The sequence below is a fragment of the Dipodomys spectabilis genome, unplaced genomic scaffold (genome assembly GCF_019054845.1).
Source record: "Dipodomys spectabilis isolate Male_0828 unplaced genomic scaffold, ASM1905484v1 ptg000145l, whole genome shotgun sequence".
Lineage (NCBI taxonomy): Eukaryota > Metazoa > Chordata > Mammalia > Rodentia > Heteromyidae > Dipodomys > Dipodomys spectabilis.
Window position 1 is genome coordinate 3,973,191 of NW_024870822.1, and position 20,044 is coordinate 3,993,234.

At 45.0% G+C, this 20,044-nt stretch overlaps 1 protein-coding gene across 2 annotated transcripts in view; it reads left to right on the forward strand.

Annotated features, from left to right (window-relative positions):
* The first annotated feature begins 3,490 nt into the window (after positions 1-3,490).
* Slc1a2 (solute carrier family 1 member 2) overlaps positions 3,491-20,044 on the forward strand; it is a 125,733-nt gene continuing 109,179 nt past the window's right edge. The window contains exon 1 of one of the 2 annotated variants that reach the window (XM_042691322.1): positions 3,491-3,567. In XM_042691322.1, coding sequence (XP_042547256.1) covers positions 3,551-3,567 — 17 coding nt within the window. In that variant the 5' untranslated portion in view covers positions 3,491-3,550. Of the gene's footprint in view, positions 3,568-18,319; positions 18,602-20,044 lie in introns of those variants that run through there. The other variant, XM_042691323.1, reaches the window with a different exon arrangement.

The window sequence follows — 20,044 nt, forward strand, 5'->3', positions numbered from 1 at the left end:
CTCCTGAATAGTTAGGATTAGAGGTGTGAGCCACCAGTGTCCAGCAGCTTTTCTGCATCAGTGGGTCCTGAATCTAGCTGCACAGCACAGTTACCTGGGGAAGTGAAAAAAAAAATACTAATCTTAGCCCTGTGCCCAACTCTAGAAGGTGGTCTGAGCATTGCTTTTTTTCACAAGAGCTCTGTCAGGATTTTTAATGGGCAGCCAATGCTGGAAATCATTGTTGCAGCTTGCTTTAAGAATGAAGAATTGTTGTGAGTCTTGGCAGGAGCTCTCTGGGGGTGAAGAACGAGAGCTAGTTTCTTCTTAACCAATATTATCTGTGGCATCTTCCACACGATTTAATAAATCTTGTCCCCCAGGGCAGCTGAATGCAAATGTCTCTCCAGTGTAGAAGGTGATGTCAGGGAATTTTTAGAGAAGGAGCAAGTCAGGAAGAATGGCTTCTATCTGATCTTACCTGCTTCATGGCTCACCTGACTCCTCAAGTCATAAGCGCGAAGAATGGTTATCAATTAGGTGTTTGAAAAAATTGGAAACAACTCCATCATCTTTCTTTTTACTGTGCATTTACACCCCGTGTTTCCGAGCCATCAGGCGCCCTGTGGGGGGCAGTGAGTGCTAATGACTGGACTCTCAGCCATCCCTGATGGCTGCCCAGGGATTATGATGTAGTACTTCATTCAGGTTGGATTTAAAGGGGAAGCTGGTGACAGAGTAATGCTGCTGGGACCATTATTATCTCAGTCTGCAGAGAGATTCTCATGGCTTTGTTCTCCAGCTGCTGCCTCAGCAGAATATGAAGGAAAATCCCTAGATGATGAAGAGAGAAAGACAGGTTGTGTAAGTGACAACTTGGGAGACAAAGTCACATGTCTACAGGCTCAGGAGGAAGCAATGTCAAGAAAATACTGAGCTTCAAGACGCCAATTTTTCAGCCACAAATTATTCTTAAGAAGCACATTGACCAGATTAAACAATTATAGCTAAAAGTATTTTTTTTTTCAAAAGCACTCTAAGTTATATGATACAGATCTGGTCAATTTAATGGAACAGACAGGATTGCAGGGAGAAGCAGGGAGTTTGGACTTCCATTTTGAGAAAGAAAGAAGGGAAGCAGAGATATTTATCTGTGCAAATAGATATTTATCTGTGCTTGAATTTAGGTACAGGGCACTGTCGTTTTGCTCTCTTGCACAAGGCTGACACTTGCACAAGGCTGACACTCTACCTTTGAGACACAGCTCCATTCCTGGCTTTTGGCTTGCTAATTGGAGATCAAAGTCTCTCAGTGCTCGCCCTGATTTTGGACAGTGATGGTCAGATCTCAGCCTCTTGAGTAGCTAGGGTTACAGGTGTGAGCCCTCATCTGTCTATTCATCCTGGGATGAATATGTTTTGAAGTTTGCTGAGTGTCAGAACCTCAATCAAGAGATTGTGTCATCCGTTTAGTTATTTCATTTAGTTTTCTTCCCAGTGTGCAGATTCGGAAACAGGTTAAGGAATGTGCTCCAAAGTACTCAGCTGGAAGGTAGTAGAGATCTCAAGCCCTAGGGTAGCATGCCAGGCCTCTAACCATAGAGCCGGTCCTGCTGGGACCAGAACTACCCGGGGTCCTGCATCCCGAGGGAGAGTTTCTATGGGAATGGCGGCATGACCTTCCATCTTCTAAGGTCCAGCTCAGCGCGGCACAGAAAGAAACTCCTGAGAAAAGAAGACTGGCGAGACCACACCGAGAAAAGCCACCAGAACTGTGGAGCTTTGAGACCTGGAGGAACCAGGTAGATCGCAAGGGACAGGCTCACATGCCTGACATCTCCCAGGCGCTTTACACTCTGCCAATCTCGTTCTCACACGCGCTGGTTTTAATTCTCACCATGCTTCTGCTTATTTGGGGTTCCCATTATCCAGCCAGGGAAAGTGAGGGTTTTTGTTTTTTCTTTTCCTTTTTGGGGATGGGGGATAGAGGCCCACAGGGTCAGAGGGCTGTGGAGCTGCTGCGGGGCGCGCGTCTCTTGCGAATATTCGTCTCAGAGATAATAAAAGCTTCACGGGTCTGGTCATTATTGTGCAAAGCTGGTCAGGAGGCTCGGACCCTCTTTTGCACGAGCCCATCTGTCTCCGCGCACGCTGCCTCCCGGGGGTTAAACCAAGCCGGGTGGAGAAAGACACGGTCTCCAGCCGCCGGCCACTCCGCCCCTTCTCAGCCGGTGCCCCCCACTCCCCCGCCCCGAGGCAGACCTTTCCCGGTTTGAAAAAAAAAAAATGCAAAGAAGAAGAAAACCACCTCCAAAACGCGCCTCTCACGCACCCCTCTCGCCACCCTTCGGGAGGTGCATTAATATTAATCTCGATGAATAATTGAAGGCTGGAGATTTATTCCACTCTCCTGGGGCTGGGGGCAGGGGTGAGGGCACACCGCTGGACCCTAATAGTTCGGCCCCGCGACCAGTACGCCTGGGCCCCTGGGGTTCTGCGGGGCCGGGCACCACTGGCTAGAAAGCGAGGTGGGGGAGAGGGGTGTGCCCGCTGGAGAGGGTGAGCGTGCGCCGGGGCAGGTGCACCGAGGGGGGGGGGGGGTTAAACCAAAGATTGAGGCCGGTGGGGCCGTCTCGGGTCTCGGCGCCGTGGCCCAGCGTGCTGGGTGACCCGGGGCCACGCGGGCTGCTGGAGAGGAAACAATAGCGACTCTTTAGATGCTGTGTTTCTGCCACCGGCGGTCCCAAACCTTCCCGGACGGCGGGCAGGAATTCTTTTCTTACTTGGCTAATTTATGGCGAGCGGTGGAGGAGCGGGGAGGCAGGGGAGGGGAGGGGAGAGAATCGCCGTCTGGAGGTGGTGGTGGTGGTGGTGGATGGTGGGGAGGGGGGGGGGGGCGGTGGTTAAAGGAGTCGCCCGAGGCTGCGGCGCGGGTGATGTCAGCTCTCGACGAAAATAGAGAGGGATCGCCTGCAAATCCCCGGCTCCGGCGGGGCTAAATCTTGCAATCCCCTCCGCGGCCGGCGCCGAGCCAGGGCAGCGCGGCCTCCCACCGCCTCCCCGCGCGCGCACACACCCGCACCCGCGCGCACGCACACACGCACACATACACCCCCCGCCCCGCGCACCTGCCTTCCTAGTCCCCCCCCCCCCCCACCCAATCCCCGGCCCCGCTCCCCGCGCCCGCCGGCCCCGCTCCCCGCGCCCGCCGGCCCCGCAGCACCAGGCAGGCACAGGTGGCGGCGGCGGCCGGGCGCGCGGTGGGTGGGGGTGTGCGCCCCGTGGCGGCCGCGGGGACCCGCGGAGGGGAGCGCGGGGACACGCGCCGCGGGGCCGAGGGCTGGCACACGGATTAGCGCCCGCTGGAGCCTCCCGCGCCCGCTGAGGCGCTAAAGGGCTTACCCGGGAAGGTTGGGGAGGGGGGGGAGAGGGTGGTGGTGGAAGGGCGGAGAGAGGCTCCCCCTTAAATACCGCTCCCCCGCCACACTCGAGCTCACCCCGGCTCCCGCTGCCTCCCTCGCTCGCCGCGGCCGGACCGAGCCCCAGAGAGGAAGGGGGGCGTTCCCAGACCATGGCCTCGGCGGAAGGGTGAGAGGGGGCTTAGCTCCGCGCCCCCAGCCCCTACCCGGGGTGGGGGAGAGGTGGGGAGGTGGGGAAAGCGGGGGGGGGGAGGGAGTCGCTCGCGGGTTGGTGACCCCTCCCCTCCATCCAGGATGGGGGAGGGAGGGGGGAAAGGGGGGAGCCCAGAGAGGTGGGCGCGGGGGGTTGGGGTGCTGGTGGCGGAGCGGAGGTTTGAGCTGGGGCGGGATGGAGGGGAAGGGAGTCGGGTTTGCTTTGGGGAGCTTGCCTGCTTCACCCCAGTCCCCAGAAACAGCGTTTTGTTGTTGTTTTTTATTTGTTTTAGCCTCGTCAAAAGCCCTGGGCGGGGGGCGGGCGGCGGGCGGAGGGGAGAGGATATGAACTAGTGTGGAGAGAAAATCCTCTTGAGGGTTACTTTGGAGAATTATAAAGAACGAGGGGATTGATTGGCCTCGGCGGTGGTAGGAGCAGACCCCGGTCCGGGGAAGCGGCGGGCTGGAAGGTGGGAATCTCTGGGGATGAATTAGCCGCCCGGGACCGGGGCTGGGGCGGGGCGAGGAGGGGGGCGCAGCCTTGAACGTCAAGATTTGGGGTCTGCTTGCGGGGAGCGGGGACCCCTCTCATTGCTCTCCCCCGCCCCCATGATGGAATCTCCCTGGCTAGCTCTGATAAAGAGTGCAAGAGATTTGGGTGCTTCCCGGCAAGAGGCGGGAAAGCCTAGTAGTTTTTTGGGGGGGTGGGGGGACAAGCTCCTTGGGGGAAGAGCGTTTGATTTCTCTTGCTCTGTTAATGGCCCTTTTGCTTTCTGGGTCTGCAGTTGGTATGGGGAGAAATGTCCCAGTGAGAAATAGGATAACTGTTAATTTTTATTTCTCCAAGAGGGAGACGGACCTGCAAGGGACCCCCCCCTCCCCCGCCCCCGCCTTGACCACTACCACTTCAGATAAGGGGCTCTGGACCTGTGTCTCCCAGGAAACCCTACAGGCTTACCAGAAGCTGAGTAGGGATAAAATGACTGACTGGGGAACGAAGTGTTTGGGTTCATTCCCAAATAGCCTCTAACCTCCTGCGAGAGATCACTTGGACTCATGTCATATGAAAAGCAAGTGTCCCCAGTTCCTCTCGGCTCAAGTGGAGAGTCTTGGTGTTGGCACTTTCCAGAGCTCCTGCAATTTTTTTTTTCCAACTTCATGGGCTTGGTTTTTGGAGGGGAATGAGTCTCTAAGCAGGAGGGAAGAACTGATGTCCCAAAACCTGATCTCTAGACTCCAGTCTCCAACAAAGAGAAATTGAAGCTGTCTGTCTGTATCCAGGAGAAAGAACCCATCCTTGTTCTGTCCTCTGGTGTCCTTCCAAAGGAGTCTGGCATCTTACCATAACATGGAATTTCTTCCTTCTTTTCTATCCTAACAGTTCAGCCGTTGTGGGCCTTTTTGGTGCCTATGACTACCCAACGGTGCTCTAGAAAGACACCTGTCTGTGGCATCTTGTGCTAAAACAGACCTCTAGAATTAAATATTAAGAGCCCATATGGCTCAACATCAGTGCCTGCCCATGTTTAATTTACAAGGCTTTCATACTAGAAGAGATATAAAGGCATTTCTGGCTGCCTTTAGGGTCATTCTAGACTCACCTCTGTTATAAAGGCTGGATTGGAAGACATCCTATAGAAGATGGATGATGGTAGTCTCCAAAGTCCTGCATCTCCATTTAAATGGCCTCACAGAGAAGGGGGAGGTTAAGACAACAACCAAACCACCAAACCAAGTGTGTTTATTAGACCTTTGTCCTAAATGAGAGTAGCCAAATGATTTGATATTAAATATAGAGCAGAAGTGTTTTTTCAGTATTTAAAAGAATCTCAATGAATACCATCTTTGTGCATTGTGCATGGTCAAGAAAAGACTGGCCTGAGGAACTTGTAATTTAGAGATTAAATAATTCATTTAAAAACAGGAAAGATTGCAAAACAAGAATAGAAAGATCTGTGATCAATTACTTTAAAAAAGCAACTGATCAGTGGGTGTCATTCTCAAAGTCCTTCTTTTCTCCCAGGGGATTTTCTTTTTACCGAGTCCTTTGGTAGTAAAGAGACATAGGGAGTCAAAGTCTGAGACTGGCTTTTTTGTTGTTGTTGTTGTTGTTTAAAGAAGTTCAGGGGAGGACTTGGATTACTAAATTGTTCATGTGAGATGGTGAGACTCTTTTGCCCCTTTGGTTATTTTGGTTAATGTGCCTTGAAAAGGAAGAATCCCCAGGCAGATCTCAGTTATTAGCCTTTGCCCTTGAACAATATTAAAGCTGTTGCCTTGAAATAGCCATTGCTGGGGGAGCAGCAGAAATAGCAATATATGATTACATGCTTTCAATACGCATCAAAATCATGCATGTATAGTTCAGCTCTGATCTAGAATGTTTGGGAGAATGGGATGATATGGGAAATGGACTGTGCTAGCTAACATGTTGATTAGGAAGTTCTGAAGAATTATTAGAAGCAAAAGTGACATCTTACATGTGTTTACCACACTACTTTGAAAAGTCACTATGTACATCGTCACATTTGACTCTTTCAACAACTATGCAATTGGAAATCCAATGAAAAGGGACTTAAAAAGCTGTATGAAACATGATACCATTCCCAGGCAGATTCTAGGACTTGGCAGAGGTCTAGGATCATTGTCTGGAAATGCAAGTGATCGTTGAAAAGTGTGCTAGACATGGCCCACACAGATCACCGGCATCCTCTCAAATCTTTGGTATATTTACTGTGCCAGTTGTATTTTAGAACTTAAAAAAAATCTTTTACACTTCCTCTTTCACAACACTGGTTATTTGAGATTTCTGATTGTTTGGGGTTATCAATATCTGACTTCTGTAGGCAACAGTCACTTTGGTGATTCCCAGGCTCTGAGTAGTAGTTTCCTACAAAGCAAGCTCTAATTTGATTGTCAAACTTAAAAAAAAAATTTTTTCTGAGTCCCTTGCCATAGCTAGAGTTACTGAGATGGCTTTTAGACCCCAGGCCCAAGTTGTAAAGGGAATACAAGTAGTTGGTAACTAACAAGCATAGTGTCTATTATTTACTAGGTTACAGTGGAGTGGCCAGGGATGGCAAAATCACCATACATCCCACAGACTCAAGAAAACCAGTTTACTGATCAGCAACCTGGAGCCAAAGGGTCAGAACAGAAGCCAATCATGGATTTCAGTTTGAGTTAGATACAGTAAATGAAAAAAGTGTTGACAAAGAAAAGAAAAACCTAGCAAGGGAGACCCTCTGAACTTCTTATTTCAAGCCAACTAAAGCACAACATACCAATTTCCTTCTCCCTCCTCCCCAGGGGAACAGGGGTGAAGCCAGCTGGAGATGGAGCCTAGGGGTGAGCAGAGGGCATGGGGTTTGGAGGGAGAAAGGGTTGCATATTACGTGTCTAGGGCTTTGCTAGAAATTCCCTTCTTATTTCAAGAATATAGAAATTGTCCTCCTTGGGTAACATGTATATTATTAGAGGTAGGAGAAAGCTACTTCATTGTTTACTCAGATAGTCACTTGTGAGCAATTGAAAGCTGATTTCTCGAGGAATCATTTCTAAACCCAAAGGAGACTTGTGAAATGGAAACAGCGGGTTATTAAAATCAGAATGACAGGTCTGCACAGCAGCCCCAAATGCTCCCTTCTTTCCTCCTTTTCTGCAACACAATTAGGTGTTCTCTCTTTTAGCTTTCAGGAACATTTCAGACAAGACAGAGTCCTTAAGAGATGATGATTTGGCTGTAAAATCAAGTGCTGTGTAGCAGCTGAGTGTGAGGTTTCTGGGTTAGTGTGCCATAGATCCTACAGTTCCAGAAGGGCAAGCCTTTTCTTTTTATCTGTTTTCGTTTCTTCACACTTTGAAGCTTAACACAGATTGATTTCAGTGTAAATTCCCTCCCTCCTTTCCTGCCTACAATGCCCAGATGACTGTTCTCTCCACCCTCCTTCCTGGGGAAGGCAAACTAAATTGTTTTCTGTATTGAATTGTTTTCCCCATTAGACTGCCTCACCTCTTGGAATAAATCGAATCTTCTCTTCATTTCAATTGCTGGCTATAATTATGCTAACCTAATAAAACACGGATAACTTAAAAATCCCCTAGCAATGATAGGCAGAGGCATGGCTCTCAAGGTGATCAGTTTTGTTTGCAGTTTCAGAACTTGGTCTCACAGTCTGAAAAAGAACTAACAAAGCCACGCATTGCCTGCCTGGCTTCTCGTCTTCACTTCCAGACTCTTGACAACTTAGGGGGCAGGTAGGATGCTTCAGAGATAGGATTTTTTTTAATCCATATGATGACAAATTTCTTGTTTTACCAGGATTGTGAGCTAGCTCTCACCCCCTCCCACTCACCCCTCACGCCACAGTATTCCAAGTGCCAAGTTCCTGGAATGAATTAATTAAGTGTTTAAAAATATCTCACGACTCCATCTCCACGTGCCCCATCATTGATTGGAGGCAGATGGGAGGCTTATTTGTTAGAATAGAAAAGGGCTGGCATCTTGTTATAAGCCTGGTTGTTTGGCTTCAAATAATAGCAGAAAAGACAATGGGCCATCCAGTATTAACAGAGACTGAGGATAGATTCTTCAACTTTGAAAGAGAATGGCTCTTTTGCTTTGTGCTTTGTATTGTTTCTCAGTAGTATTAAGGTTTGCTTATTTCTCTTATTTACTTACTTCATATCTCACTCAGATAACAGGAAGGACCTCTGCTGAATTGTCCAATGTGGCTTTAGGTAGTCTTGCCAGCTGCTTTGGATTATAGACCCAGTGAGCGAAGGCTGACCTTTGAAAATAGGATGAACAGAATAAACTCCATTTTGGCAGCTGGACTTGATCTGTGTCAGTCCCTATCCCTTCTAGGATAGATGGTGGCAAAAGTTAAAGACGTTGAATGAAGTCCTTGGGGACAAAGATGGAGCCATTGTGCTCACGCTCCCGTGTCTATTAAAGGCTTCATTTAAATTGCAGAGAGTACTTTCTTCTGCTACATTCGGTCAGGAGGGCCATCTGTCACTTGCTGTTCCTAATCCAGCCTAGGACTGTCCGACATGTGTTTCCCACATCCACGGTTCCTGGCCACTCTGCTCTCAGGAAAACAGAGCTGGTGACAGAGCTGTAAGCAGTGCATGTCCCACCACTGAGCTTGGCAATTTGAACAACATTGGACATGATGTCCTGGGGCCACAGGTGTTCTGAGTTTTGGCCCCTAGAGGAATGTTGAAATGTTCAAATGATTTCCCTACCTTAATGTTTCACCTTAAAAAAGTCCAAATTCCAACTTCTCATAAAAATCAGGACATGTAGCTAGGCACCGGGTGGCTCACACCAGTAGCCCTTGTTACTCAGGAGGCTGAGATCCGAAGGTCATGGTTCAAAGCCAGTCCAGGCAAGAAAGTCTGTGAGACCCTTATCTCCACTTAACCATCAAAAGAGCCAGAAGTAGAGCTGTGGCTCAAGGTGTAGAGCACTAGCCTTGAGCAAAAAAAAGCTCAGGACAGTGTCCAGGCACCACACACACACACACACACACACACACACACACACACACACACACACACACACACACTCAGGAAATCAGCTGAGTGCCTACGGCTCATGTCTGTTATCCTAGCTCCTCTGGATGCTGAGATCTGAGGATCATGGTTCAAAGCCAGTCCAGGGAAGACAAATCTGTGAGACTCTTATCTCCAATCAACCAGCAAAAACAAAACAAAACAAACCCAAAAAACAGAAGTGGAGGTGTGGCTCAAGTGGTAAAGTGTCATCCTTGAACAAGAAAGCCAGGGAAGGGCCCTGTGTTCAAGCCCTAGTACCAGCGAAAATCAGGGGATTTGATTACAAAGAACACTAACAATTTTTCTTGGTACTATTCATTGCGTCGTTCCAGCCTATTATATATTTTTTATTATTGTGAAAATATCATACAGAGGGGTTACAATTACATGGGCAAGATAGTGAGTACATTTCTTACCAAGCCTTGTTGCCTCCTCCTTTGTTTCCCCATACCATCCCTTCCCCTCTCCACCCTTCCACCCCCACAACCTCCCTACCACCACCTCCCCCTACTCCCCACCAGTATTTAAAAAAAAGATTTTACATGCATTAACCGATTAAATCTCTACAATATGATGCAGCAGGGGATGATCATTGGTCCAGTTTTGCAGATATAGGAACTGAGACATACAATCATTACATAAATTCTTGAACAGCCAAGTGGGTGCAAAACCAGGCCTGAAATTCTGGGCTCCTGCCTGTTGCAGACATTTTGCTAACCAGTCATCATACCTTTAAGTCTCATGTCTTTTTCCAGAGTCAAAGCACCTGTCTTCTGTGTTGAGCAGACTCTTCATGTAATTTCAGTCACTTTCCTCATGTTAAGTACTCATCTCCCTTCCTACCCGGCACCAGCACAGCAGTGAGCCTGTGAGCTTTCATCCTATTCTCCCAGGGTCTACTGTTGCTTAATAGTTTTGGATTAGAAGACTTCTTTAAAACCCATTTTGGCACACGTGTGTGTGTATGTGTGTGTGTGTGTGTGTGTGCGTGTGCATGAGAGAGAGAGAGAGAGTGTGTCTTGAACTCAAACCATTGCGAACTTGCTTGGCTTTTGTTTGCTCAAAGTTGGTGCTCTGCTTCTTGCTCCACACCTCCACTCTGGCTTTTTGCTGATTAATTGGAGATGAGTCTCAGATTTGTCTGCCTGGGCTGGCTTTGAATAGGTGTGAGCCACCAGCACTTGACATCAACTTTTTCCACTTAACCTCTTAACCACTTCTTACTATTTTCATTAACTTTTCCCCAGGTTTCTCTTGTCATAATCCTTCAGTATTTACTGATGGCAAAGAAGCTAACAGCATTGTCTCCTTGGGATGCAATGTTCTGAAATAGCCCAGGCTACAAATACATGGGCTGATCTTGAGACGTTGTCTTGGATATGTGCTTTTAGTGGTGAATGTAGCTAAGGTATTTAGCAGCTTCTGGAGCTTATTCTTTCTTTGTAGTCTTCAAATGTTTTATGATTTAACTTACCCACTTTCAAAAGGCAGTGATTGTCCCTCTAGGAGTAGGACCGATGCTTATTTTGCATCAGATGTGACTTAGAGATTCCTTTAGAATTGTGGTAGGAATTCTTCAGATTTCTGTGTATTTTTGAAGAATAGAACCATTTTTTGAATAATCAACTGGGGGGGGGGCAGTAAAGGTCAGCACACTGTCCAGACTTGATGATCTGACTTCCTTTGGAAGCCCTTCAGTCCTTAGGAAATCCCAGGTCTCATAGGATTCCATCCTCTGGTTAAAAAGAGTTTCTCCACCAATTGTAGAAATTGGTAACAATGAGGTAATCACCATGTATCGACAACAATCATTTCTATTTATCTATCTATTCTGTCTGTGGCCATATACATATATACTATTTGAACTTACTGTAGTTTTATTAGACTATGCATCTCTGACTTTATTCTATCCTGGGATAAATTCCTAATGTGATGGTCATTTTACTGAACAAACTAGAATTTAGAGAAATTTTGATTTTATGTTGTTACTGGGTACCTTGCCTTTTGTCATCTCATTGTACCATATTTCATATTGCTCTAACTTTGCAATTAGTCCCTATCTCTGCAAACTGTCACAAACTCTCCTTTTCTTAAAAAAAAATTCCTTCTGTTTTATTTTTTCTTCTAGTCATTTTGATCCGAGAAAGCAATAAAACCAAGTGCCTATGAAGAGTCTGACAAATTTAAGAGGCAATGCATAGGAAGAAAAGAAATTAGTTTATCTTTGAATGGATATGTAACATTTAAAAGAAAATAAAACCAGAGCAATAAGTTTAGGTAACAGAATGGTTGTCTCACCCAGTTTATAGACATCAAATCAGATAATTTGGAATTGAACACGTAGTGGTACATGAGAGGAGAGAAGAGGAAAGAGATGGAAGATGAAGGAAGGGAAGCTTCTTTTTCTATTAGGTACCAGGGAAAACCAACAGTTACTGACAGAATTTTTTTATTTTTGTTTTTATCTCAGTCTTTCCTGAGATCTGATAGTCAGCTTTACTGAGAAAGTGGATGAAAGCCAGCATGAACAAAGCACAATTGGGTAAAGTTGCTTAGGGCTGAAATGGATTGGTACCAACTGACAACACACATGCTAGACCCTGTAGGGACTGGTGCTACCCAGGGGAGGAGTTCAGCTGTTATTGTCTATGTTTACATGCAACATCTTGTGTAGAGAGCGTGTCAAGAATGAATATTGGACCAATTTCTAAGAATGGATTAGAGAGTAATGGAATTATAGACCGAATCATTCCCCAAGTGCTTTTCTCCAGATTTCAAAGTCATCAATCAACAGATATTTGTAAAATCATCATGGAATCATAACACTGGAAGCACCATTGATTTTTAGATCATGAGTAATTGCTAACATTTCAATAACAAAAAAGCAATCACTTGTTTGTCCGTTTGAAAGCATTCAGCTTTGCATTCTTTTCATAGACCTTGATGCACTGAGTTTGGGACATCCTTGCTGGTGAAGCCCCCAAAATAGACTTTGAGGTGGAGATTCACGTACCTGAAGTGGATATTTTCAGCATAAATTCCTGGGAAGGAGAGAAGGAAGGAAGGTGGGCAGAGAGAAAGAGCAAGAGAGAGAGAGAGAAAGAGAGAGACAGAGACAGAGAGAGAGACAGAGACAGAGAGAGAGACAGAGAGAGAACCAGTCACAGCAAAGGCCACAGATCACCCATGGGAAGATCTGGAGTGAGTATGGAAGTTTCCCATGGTTCCCAGTTTCTGTGTGGTTTCTGCACTACATCCAATGATGTAGTTGTGTCAGAGCAGGGGGCACAGCTCTGAGAGTGCACAGGGCAAAATTTAGAAGAGAGATACAGTCAAGAGCTGTCATTTATCCTAGCAGCTAAGCCAACGAAATCTTCGGCCAGCTTCCTACAGCATCTACCAGACTCACCAATTCAAGAGAGACAGCACTATAGCGAATGTAGTTGCTTTCAACCCAGGCTATCGTGTTATAACCAAGCTATCATGTGTGGGCCAAATTCCATTAACCCCTTGATGCCTATAGGATACAACATTTCAGTTAGAAGAATCAGGTCTAGAAATCTGTTGTACCACCCAGGAGCATTAGTTAATAGCAATGTACACTTGAAATTTAGAAGAGTAAGTATGTCTGAAGGGTTCACAGTACAGGATACTAAGTGTGTAAAGTAATCGATATGTTGATTAGCTCAATTTAGCTATTCCATGGTATATACATATGTCAGAACATCATTGTTGGAGATCATAAATATGTGTAACTATTTGTCAATTATAAGCAAGTAAACAAATAGATAAAGCTATAGCTTAAAAGGAGGGTGTAATAGGGAGCAAATGGAAGAGAAAGTGGTTCCCTGTAGATATGAACAGCTTTGGCTGTGACTCACACAGCTGTGTGGTCATGCCTTGCCTTCTTTTACTATTAAATATCTATACAATCACAGATAGATATGGTGCCTGTTTCTTCACAGCTACTGGAAGTAGATGATGAAAATTTTTTTCTGTGATGTTGTCCTTTTGAGGGTGATTGATCCAGTAGAAGATAGTTATTTGACATTTCTTCCTCAGAGAGGCATATCAACTCCAGATACAGTCACTGATTTCTGTCTGGAGTGTTGAGCTTAATGAGAGGGGCCAGGAAGAATAAAGATGCATGAGAGTATCTGTTGCCCAAACTTCTGGCCCTGACAGAGGCTGTGTGTATCTATTTCTACTACTGATAATTTCCTATGGAAAAAAAAGTGAGAAATGAATTGGATGGATGAAGCCTTTGTGGAATATCGACTGTATTTTTCTATTGACTTGAGAAGTCAGTCTTCACTTCTGGTCCAAAGTTCTTAACATTTTTTTTATTATCTTTAAGTATTGTCCAAAAGAGATACCATTCAACAAAGTAGTTTACGAATAAATACAGTGTGTCTTGGTCACTGTCCCCTCTTTCCACATTCTCAGCAACTCCTTTCAACCCACTCTTTCTATACACTGACATTTCTTGGCTCTATTTCACTAATACATATTTGGATATTTTCATAAGTGGCAGAGTAGTTTTTTACATTACTCAGGCTACGAGATGATACCTTGGCTGGTATTTATTTTCTCTCATTTTCTTATATCACTTGATTCTACTTTCTGAGACCAGGATTCTGGGTTATATTAGTGCAACTGAATTCAATTCAGAGAGTTCAATTGTAATAAAAGGTAGAACAATCTAATCAAAGCCTTCTTAAAAATTGCTTTTCAGCTAGGCACTGGTGGCTCATACCTGTAATCCTAGCTACTCAGGAGGTTGAGATCTGAGAATTGAGGTTTGAAGCTACTGTGAGACTTTTATCTCCAATTAACCACCAAAAAGCCAATGTTGAGCTGTGGTGCAAATGATTGGATGCTAGCCTGGAAAGGAAAAATAAAGCTCAGGGACAGGACCTAGACCCTGAGTTCAAACTAGGACACACACACACTGCTTTTCTTTTTTCCTCATCTGTTTTAAATTAATAAAAACTTGTTGTGTACTATGGCAGATTCCTATGGTGGATACTTCTAGTATATATATATGGATCCATATATATATATATATATATATATATATATATATATGGATATAAGGATATCACTGATTATATCCAATCTATACTTAGAAAATACATTTTGTACATGATATTCAGCCACAAACCAACTAAAGAGATCCAAAGGATTTACTATCCATTGTCAAAAATAGTTTTTTTTTTAATAAAAAATTCAGCTTTTTGTTTTCCAGGCCACCATAACACAAAGATATGGCACCATTAACAACATAGAAGATGGCATAAAGAAGTAAATAGCGTCTCCCACTCCAATTCTGGTCTTCTGAATTTCTTCTGGAATTCTGCTTATCTTCTATCTGTTCTTTAAAATATTTTTCTATGTACATATAAACATCCTAATTATAATATGAAAATTGAATTTTCTATGTAAACTATTGTAAAAGTTGTTTTTCACTTAACACTACAGGCATATTTTAGGCATATAAGCATGTGATATATACATACATATGCATATATCTTTAATATAAACTACATAACACCTAAAACATATACTGTAGTATTTGATAATGGTGTACTCTATGGCTATACAATAAATGGCATGGCCAGCCCTCAAGTGATGGACATATAAATGACCTCTGAGACTTATTTATAACAAAGAGTGTAATATGAATTGAACATGGTATGAGGCAAGGGCACTGAGACCCTGGATAGGAGATATTAAAATGGCCTAAATGGGCTGGGAAGGTGGCTCAGTGGTAGACCGCTAGCCTTGAGCTGAAGAGCTGAGGGACAGCACCCAGGCCCAGAGTTCAGGCCCCATGACCGGACCCCCCCCCCAAAAATGGCCTAAATGAGGGTCTAGAGATAATTCAGCATTACCAGATTGCAGAGTTACTGGAAGGACTGAGTGACCAAGTGTAGGAATGAATTGGAGGCAGACCATAAAGCCACCACCTCTTGGGTTTCTTACTTAGCAAATTGGGGGTGCAGTGAGTGCAGAAAAGAAACTCAGAAGAGAAATGACATGCTTGAAGAAGAAGACAGTGGATTTGGTTCAGCAGTCTGGGTTAAAGGTTTTTGTTTTTGTTTTGTCAGTTGTGGGGCCTGAATTCAGGACCTAGGCATAGCCTCTGAGCTTTTTGCTCAAAGCTCTACCACTTTCAGCCATGGTTTCACTTCCAGTTTTTAGGTGGTTAATTGGAGATAAGAATCTCAGGGACTTTCCTGCCCAGGCTGGCTTCGAACCATGACCCTCAGATCTTAGCCTCCTGAGTAGCTAGGATTACAGGCATGAGCCACCAGTGCCTAGTTAGGTTAAAGTTTTTGTATAAATGGTATATCAGGTAGCAATGCTCACTCTAGAGGAGGGATCTTCATGGGGTAACATTTATAATAACAGAAATGAATGAGCTCAGCCAGACAGATCATGAAGCCAGAAGAAAGAACTGACCTAAGGAAAGAATCATCTATAAAGATAGGCAAAGGGAGGTGATTCAGGCTGTGCAGGGTGCTGAGAAGTAAAGAAGGGAATCAGAACACTGCAGGTGTCTTGGGGTGCCGGATAGAACCATGTACTTTAGAGACATTCAACAATGGGCATGCTGCCAAGTGGGTATTGGCTCAGTCAAGTTCAGGCCACCACTGGCCTTTGTCAGAGCAGTCGGTGAAATGACAAGTTCATTCTCTATGTTGAAGTAGGCCAGGAGTAAATGAATGTAATCTTTTAAGTATGGTTGTCTCAGGGAGGGTGGGAACAGGAAGTTAGATATAGGTCAGGACAGGATTACATTTGGCTCCTTAGTTTTAGGATGTGGGGTTCATTCAGCTTGCTCATTTTCTAAGAGAACAGCTTCATCAGTGAGGTGGTGAGGACTTGAATACTCTGGGGAAGATGTTGAAGAGGGAAAGAATAGGAAACTGAGGTCATTTGTTGTTTTCTTCTGGATGTCCCTGCAGGGGGAAAGGGAGGACAACTCATAGCAGAAAGGGAGGTGAAGTTCACCTGCCTGGATCACCAGATCCACACAGACAATCCTGTGCCAACTCCAACCTCCAAAATATGGGATTCCTGCATCTTCTTTGTATTTCTCTTTTGCTGGGTTTAAGCCTGTTGAGGACTAGTTCATCATTGTGTCCTCCTAGATCCTAACCTGGTACATTCAGTGAGGATCCATTGACTAAATACTTCTTCACCTCAGCCAAGGGATGCACAGCTAGATTCCCAGGTGACACTCAAGCTGGGTCTCTTCTAGGGAGCCTGTCCTTTTCTTACACTTTGTTCAGATCTCTTTCAGCACTTCATTGAATCAGACGACTAAGTGTTTTCTTGCCTGTCTGCTCACTATCTTGGTATCTCTCTGAGAAACAGAACTGCACTCTTTGTGTCTCAATTTATTACTGTTATCACAATGAATGTTAGGGAATTGAATTGTCTACTTTGTGAAAGAGACATGAAGGGCGTAGAGAAGACAGAAGTGAGCTCATTTAAGTATGGCAGCAAGACCAAGGTCGAGGAAACACATTTCTCTTCTTCTTGGGAAGACTATGGTGGCTAGTTGAACACCCCTGGCCACCAACTAATACCCAGCTTTGTGATTGTTAAGGGTTAGTAGGAGCCAGGTGCTGGTAGCTCATGCATGCACTCCTAGATACTTAGGAGGCTGAGATCTGAAACATCAAGATTCACAGCTAGCCCAGGCAGAAAAGTCCATGACACTCTTATCTATAACCAGCAAAAAAGCTAGAAGTAAAAGTGTGGCTCAAGTGGTAGAGTGTCAGCCTTGAGTGAAAAAGCCAAGCAAGAGTATGAGGCCCTGAGTTCACATCCCAGTACCAGCACACACAAAAAATGAATTAACAGCCAGCCTCTGGTGGCTCACGCCTGTAATCCTAGCTTCTCAGAAGGCTGAGATCTGAAGATCACAGTTCAGAGCCAGCTGGGGCAGAAAAGTCCGTGAGACTCTTATCGCCAATAAACCACCAGAAAACCACAAGTGGCACTGTGGCTCAAGTGGTAGATTGCTTGCCTTGAGCTGATGAGCTCAGGGACAGTGCCCAGGCCCAGAGTTCAAGCTCCACGATTGGCTAAAAAAAAAAAAAAAATAGAATTAACATGTAGATAATAAGAGCAATCACTTAGTAGTGATAAAGCCAAAAATGTATTTGCCATGATTATTCATAGCCCCATTCCCCTCTCTGAGAGATTATACACTCCTACATCTGTGGTTCAGTGTCATTAAGTGTTAATCTCTGAGCCTTCAGAATCATGATTGCCAGTTCCTCTCCCTTGTATTTTGTAAAAGAAAACATGGAATGAATTTGGCAAATTTAGATACCAAGAAGGGATCTCAGTCAGAGATAGTTTTTCACTTGTTTTGGTGAATAAAATCCAGAGCTTGACAGTTTAACTGCTTACACAACTACTTTAGCAGAAGAAAACTTATCGGCAGCTGATGAGATGATTGCTGAAATGTTGCTTTTAACTAGTCAAGAGATTTTCAATGCATTTGCTCTTCCCAGTAGAGTTCCTAGGTTGTGGTTTCCTGCAGGTCTAGAGTTAATGTTTTGTCGTTTGAATGTGTGTTTCCTGGTAAACTAAATAGAAATGTTAGATATTTCTATTTTTGTGGAAATGTAGTTCTTTCAGTTTACAGGTGACTGGCCATGTTTTGGGAGAGGAGAAGTGGGGAGATACTTGTCGCCTGTTTGGTTCAAGATAAAACCATGTTCAGGCGGCTCCTCTCTTACAGGAAGGGAAAGGTCTGTGATTGGATGATGGAGAAAGTCTTCAGCTGAAATCTTAAGGGAAATGCTAGATTCCTTCTAGATTCACAGCCAGTACCTCTCAAGCTGCTGGTTTTGAAGTAAAATTACAATCGGATATTTAAGACTGCCTAGCTTCCCTGATACAGAGAGGCCACTGTCAGTGAATAGGAAGAGGGCGCCCGCTTTTTGTTTGTACTCTTGGTAGGTTTCAAGAAAAATCAACTCTGGTTGGCAAGATACTGCACACACTATTGTCCTTGTTCAGTGATCAGAAAGGCCTATCCCATTCATCCAGCAGGGGGCGAGGCGGAGCCACGTGCTGCCAGCTGCAGGGCTACGGGGATTTTCCTGCAGTTCTGAAGCTAGAGCCAGAGGGCAAAGCGTCCTTTCCCAGGCCAGCACCAGCTGTTGCCTGGATTTTTAAGAAGGGAAGTCCTACCACTTTGGTTGTTTGCATTCCAAGTGACCTGGAGTTGTTAACTCAGCCACAGACTCAGAGCTTTCTGGAGGGCAGAACCACACTGGGACACCTGTGGCTGGTGAAGACACCCAGGAGGCTGGGAGAGAGTGAACAGCAGACACCACTTACTGTCCCGCGGCCTCTTCCTCACCTTGCCCTTATCCTCTCAGCTTCTCCCTGGGAGAAGATCCACTGGTTCTGCAGCTCAGGTAGGTCCAAACTGTTCTGTCCTACCGTGGAAGTTTTTCAGGGGAAGGTGGCCGCCATGGGGAGACGTAAAGCATGGGGGAGGGGGCTTTGAAGGATTAAAGAGAACATTTTGAAAGGGTGGAAAGAACCCAGAATAAACAAGACAAGAATGACAGCATGAAAGCAGTTATTCTTTTCAAAATGACTAACCAGCCACCCCAGAAGACGAGCTGGTGATTCAACCCAATTGGCAGCAGAATTAACGCAGGGATGAAAACACTGGGTTTTGGCATAAGGACCCACTCCCTCAGGAGTCTGGGGTTCATCCTCATGTCCGTATGTTTATCTAAAGAGAACTCTTCTCTTTGCCTTTGAGCTAAGCAGCTGAGGCATGCCGATGAGCTGACGGCTTGCCCACATGTTCAGAAGGCAGGCAAATTCTGATTCTACCAGCTGTGGCTTTTATGTCTCATCAAGAAGCATTTTAAATCGGCCTTTGAGAGCCCCGTGTCTTTAGATCACAGTATAGTTGTTGAATAAATACATGAAAGTGGTTGAAAAGCTCTCTCTGGATGGTGCCTTTTAACATGAGCACTTATGGTTTCTTTTTAAAGATAATCTCAAGTTATCTGGGCGTAAACAAGGAAGTAAAGCAAGTTCCTGACTTGGGCACTTTTCCTTGGATTACTGTTTGAGTCTTACCATCTTGGAATTTTTAATAGCAAGGGGCTTTTTGCCCCTTGTCATTTTGCCTTACACACCACCCACTGATTGTGTGGCTGTATCTTCTGGGAAGCCCGACTTGTCCAGGCTTAAATGATGTATTATTCTCAAGAGTGACAGAGAATGTCATGAACAGGAAAGATGGCCCCTTGTGGTGATCTAGAATAGGAGATACTCTGCACAGAACAGCTGGGAGCCAGCATGGCAGGCATGCATAATGATAGGTATTTTGGCTGAGAAAGATGCAAGTAAAAGTTCCTGTTCTGTTGTTCATTATCCTGTATATGATGTCAGGAGGGAAATCAGTCTCTCTTAGAGTCAGGATTTTTTTTTTAGCACCCACCTGATGGGGAGCTAAAGAAAATTCAGACAAGACACTTGTGAAGAGCTCAGCACAGTACCAGGAATGCGGATTATTTCTTGTAATGATAACTGTCATTTTTCTTCTTGGAATTGTACTGCCCAGTCCCTTTATGCTTGCGAAACTTAAATCGTTTTCCTTTAGCCTCTAGATTTTACAAATCACTTTGCTATCCTGTGGTGAACACCCACATGTATGTTAGTTAAATCCACCCCACACCCTAGGTGATAAGATTAGAATGTAGGTCTGGATCCTTTGATCCTATGAGTAGTGTGTTTGCATTCTCAAAGGTTTGTTTGTAGATTCTTCTATTATGAACTTTTAATCCTTCAACTATTTTTACTCACTACACTTTTAACTCCCAAATGTAGAGTGTTGT